Here is a 4,546-nt window from a genome sequence, read left to right as displayed (position 1 = left end):
TCCTGTCATGGCAGCCACGGTGTCTTCCTGTTTCTGAGGATTCTCTGCGTGGCGTGTGAGCCTTCAAGAAGACGTTGATTCTCATCCATCTCTTCAAGCCTCATCAATTATTACTTACAATGACAACACTTCAACAACAAAAAAACACCAGCTTTATTATAACAACTGATAATGGAAGACAACACTAACATGAGGTCCATTTAACAGTTTGTTCTTTGGAAAAGAAATTCAAAAATTTTAATAAATATCTTTTCAATATTATCTGCAAGCAGAGATTGGTGGGAAGAGTAATATTAATACATTGACTCCATATCATCTTATAAACAATGAACAAAAAGTTCCCATATCTGTCTATTTTACAAGTCAAAGACGTCTTTTTAACAAACTTCTGCCTCAAACATGTCTGAGCTTGTGTCAAGCCAAGTGAAGCGTTGGGTGTTAAGTTGCATTTTCGTCAGCAATCCATTCAAGCAGAGGAACCCAAAGGAACCTTTTAAACACTCTAAAAACAAAAGGTTGAGTAACAGTTTATACAAATATTTGTAACCATAGTAGAACATTCTGGAAGATATTCCTGTAAGATCTTAGAAGTCCAGAACCATTTTCTGTTAAATTTACTTCCTGTGTTGCATGACAGCATGTACAGTAGGACCACCAGGAAGGTCCTGCTACTGTGTTGCCTTGGCAACAGAGCTGGCAAGAAGGTTCCATCTGCACTGAGCAGATCTCAGACAGGACTGAGCTGGGGTCATGTCTGGGTTTCACCTTCCTCTCTCCACCAGGAAATCCCTGATCTTAACATGGCTGGATAGGTAAACATCCTGTTCACTTCTGAACAGCTGCTACCCATCCATTCACGTCAGATCCGTGATTTACTCCAGGAGTGAGGAAGGAAGATCACGTGTCACGACGGGCTGGCTATGAACAGACAGAAGATAAGACAGAGACATCAACAATACACTGGCTGACGGTCCATTGCAGGAATACAAGTTGTTCCTCTCGACGGAGGTGCGCTGTCTTGCAAGGTTTAAACGACTTTCTCTGATCGCTCTTCGAGTTGGATGGTAAATATGGTGCCTTGATGGGGAGGAGAGGGGTCCAGCCTGCCACAGCAAGGGTCCTGTGATATGTATGGAATAAATATGGGATTCGGTTGTATGGTTCCAATGTGAAGTTGTCACTGAACATGACTCAGCATTCAATAGCATATCCAGGTGTCTCCATGCTATGCTAACGTGTGCCGCACTTATCGTGATCCCCTCAGCGACTCTTGTCACGCCACGCGATGTCAATGGGTGCGTCTTTTATTAGGGTCCCCCTGGTGGCTCCGTTCCAGTCTCATTCAGAAGCTGCTGCATCTGTTTCCTCCCTGTCTTCCTCCCTCCTCCTCTCTCCTTCTTTCTTCTTTCTATCAAGGGAAACAGAGACAGGGTTAGAATGAGCACTATATATATTGAAGACCACTAAATCAGAAGACCGCATACTATTTTCACAAATCTTTAAAAAAAACTATTTGATTGTCTGCCTCCTTCTCCTTTAAGCGGAGTCTGTCGTTTTGTGGTCGAATCTTTTGGAACCCTTGTTGTAGAGTAACTCAATCAAGCGCAGCTTGAATATTGGAAAGTATTTCTAGAATGTAGATTTTCAGTGTAATTGAGATGTACAACATAATCACAGAGTTGTACAGCCTAGTGCTAAAAGAGCTCAGTCTTATGACAGCTCACCCTTATCTTTCTCTCTCCCATACTTCCATCTCCTCTCTCTTCCCTCTCCCCCTGACATACACAGTCATCTCTGCTGTGTTTGTCTTCCTAGTCTTCTCTCTCCCTCTCTTACTCTCTCCCTCTCTCTGTCTCCCTCTCTCGCTCTCTCTCTCTCTCTCTCTCCCTCTCTCTCTCTCTCTCTCTCTCTCTCTCTCTCTCTCTCTCTCTGTCTCTCTCTCGTTCTCTCTCGCTCTCCCTCTCTCTTTTTAATCTTCATCCATGCTCTTAACCCAGCCCTGTGCTGTGGCTGTTCTGTCTGTGCCAGTGTGCAGCGTGCTGGGCAGTGTGGTGTGTTCTGGGTATTGTGGTCCGGACAGGGTCCCACCATCTCATCTGGCCTGTGTTAGAAGACGGTGGATGTTTAGAATTATTTAGACTGTTGTACATTCTCTACTTTTTATATCGGAGATTCTTATATGTTTATCGTATGAACCTTCCTGCCACAGTAAATTCCTTGTTTGTGTAAACTTACTTGTCGAATAAAGCTGATTCTGAGGATGTATGGACACAAGTCCAGATTGGAGACACATTTCCAGATGACAGTGTACATGTCCTGTAATGATTTTAATTTGCCACAATCGGAATCTTAATGTACATGTTCATGATATCGTATGAGATTGTAGTATAGGTGAGCATGTGAATGTGTGTGTGTGTGTGTGTGTGTGGGAGAGAAAGAGAGAGAGAGGGACATCTAGGGAAGAGTGCAAACCAATATCTGTGTCTGTTACAGATCAGAGGTAATTTAATTATCCTGGAGGGACAGAGCTGGTGTGTTCCTGCCTAGAGCCTGGGACATGCCATAAGAGTAAACACACACAGTCACACACACACACACACACACACACACACACACACACACACACACACACACACAGACAGACACACACAGTCACACACACACACACACACACAGACAGACAGACAGACAGACACACACAGTCACACACACACACACACACACACACACACACACACACACACACACAGACAGACAGACACACACAGTCACACACACACACACACACACACAGACAGACACACACACACACACACACACACAGACAGACACACACACACACACACACACAGTCACACACACACACACACACACACACACACACACACACACAGTCACACACACACACACAGACAGACACACACACACACACACACACACACACACAGTCACACACACACACACACACACACACAGTCACACACACACACACACAGACAGACACACACACACACACACAGACAGACACACACAGTCACACACACACACACACACACACACACAGACAGACAGACACACACAGTCACACACACACACACACACACACACACAGACAGACACACACAGTCACACACACACACACACACACACAGACAGACACACACACACACACACACACACACAGACAGACACACACACACACACACACACAGTCACACACACACACACACACACACAGACAGACACACACACACACACACACAGACAGACACACACACACACAGTCACACACACACACACACACAGTCACACACACACACAGACAGACACACACACACACACACAGTCACACACACACACACACACACACAAACAAACTTGAGGGCCAAGTCTGTGGTATGTGTCATGAAAGAGAACCATCTTCATGTCTCCATAACTGAATTAAGCACAACTTTAAAAAAAAACCTCCTCATAATGCTCCTGACCACAAAGACACAACACTTGTACTGTACATCACACACACACACACACACAAGTACACACATACACACACAGCCTTAGGCTTGAAGTTAGGTTTCGGCGGGGTCATTCCGTTTTTTGGCAAGGTAAATGTTCTGCTTTTCTACATAAATGTACAGATGTTATAGGAAATAGAATGACTGTGCAACTTTAGCTCACTACAGACTTTTTATAGAGATTGATTCTGACCATCCCATTGCGCCAGTCATTCTAATCTACAGTATTTCCCTCCCTGGTGATCCACCAATCACAGCAGCACTGGCAGAGTTCATCTGCATCATAAACACAGGAGATCTCAGCATTCTACACACTGGATTGCTTCACAGCTCACAAAAATGAGATATGATCTTGAATTAACGTGTGTAGAGAGACTGGACTGAAGCTGGGCTGGGGGAGGCTGGGGTGAGGCTGGGGCTGGGGGGGAGGCTGGGGGCGAGGCTGGGGCCTGGCACACATGCTTCTCGTTTGGCTGTTTTGATCGTAGTAATTTCCTTATTTGAAATCAGTGTTTTAATCTTGTTATTAGGGAAGTATGACCATAGCTCCTGGCCTGTACTTTAGCAGAACACATCACTGCTCCAGACACACACACACACACACACACACACACACACACACATACTGTATTCAGTATGTACATACATTCACACATACACACACAGACACACCCACACACATGCACCACTTACACCCAAACATACACACACACACACACACAGAGGTTGAGCATAGCTTGGTCTGATTAGTGGAAAAAAATTACAGTAATACAACAGTCTTAATCCAAAGCCATGTATAAACTCCCAAAGACAAACTGTCTGCACCTTGTCTCCATTTAGGAGCATATCATCTGTTGTTCTTCTAGAACATCCTCAAAACGTGCAACAAGCGTTTTAACCCTCCTGTTGTGTTCGAGTCGAATGAAACTTTTTACTCCCTGAAACTTTTTTTCATTTAATATCATTGTCAATAAAAAGATCTAACAACCTTATAAAAGGTAATATTACACACAGTATTATGTGTATATATA

The 4,546-nt window shown here is 44.1% G+C and overlaps 1 protein-coding gene across 1 annotated transcript in view; it reads right to left on the bottom strand.

Annotated features, from left to right (window-relative positions):
• Nucleotides 1–1,307: 1,307 nt before the first annotated feature.
• Nucleotides 1,308–4,546, bottom strand: part of rspo4 (R-spondin 4) — a 9,597-nt gene continuing 6,358 nt past the window's right edge. The window contains exon 5 of the mRNA XM_067233966.1: nt 1,308–1,408. Coding sequence (XP_067090067.1) covers nt 1,308–1,408 — 101 coding nt within the window. The remainder of the gene's footprint in view (nt 1,409–4,546) is intronic.

The sequence above is a fragment of the Osmerus mordax genome, chromosome 1 (assembly GCF_038355195.1).
Source record: "Osmerus mordax isolate fOsmMor3 chromosome 1, fOsmMor3.pri, whole genome shotgun sequence".
In the NCBI taxonomy this organism is placed as follows: domain Eukaryota; kingdom Metazoa; phylum Chordata; class Actinopteri; order Osmeriformes; family Osmeridae; genus Osmerus; species Osmerus mordax.
This window is presented reverse-complemented; position numbering and strand designations above follow the sequence as displayed.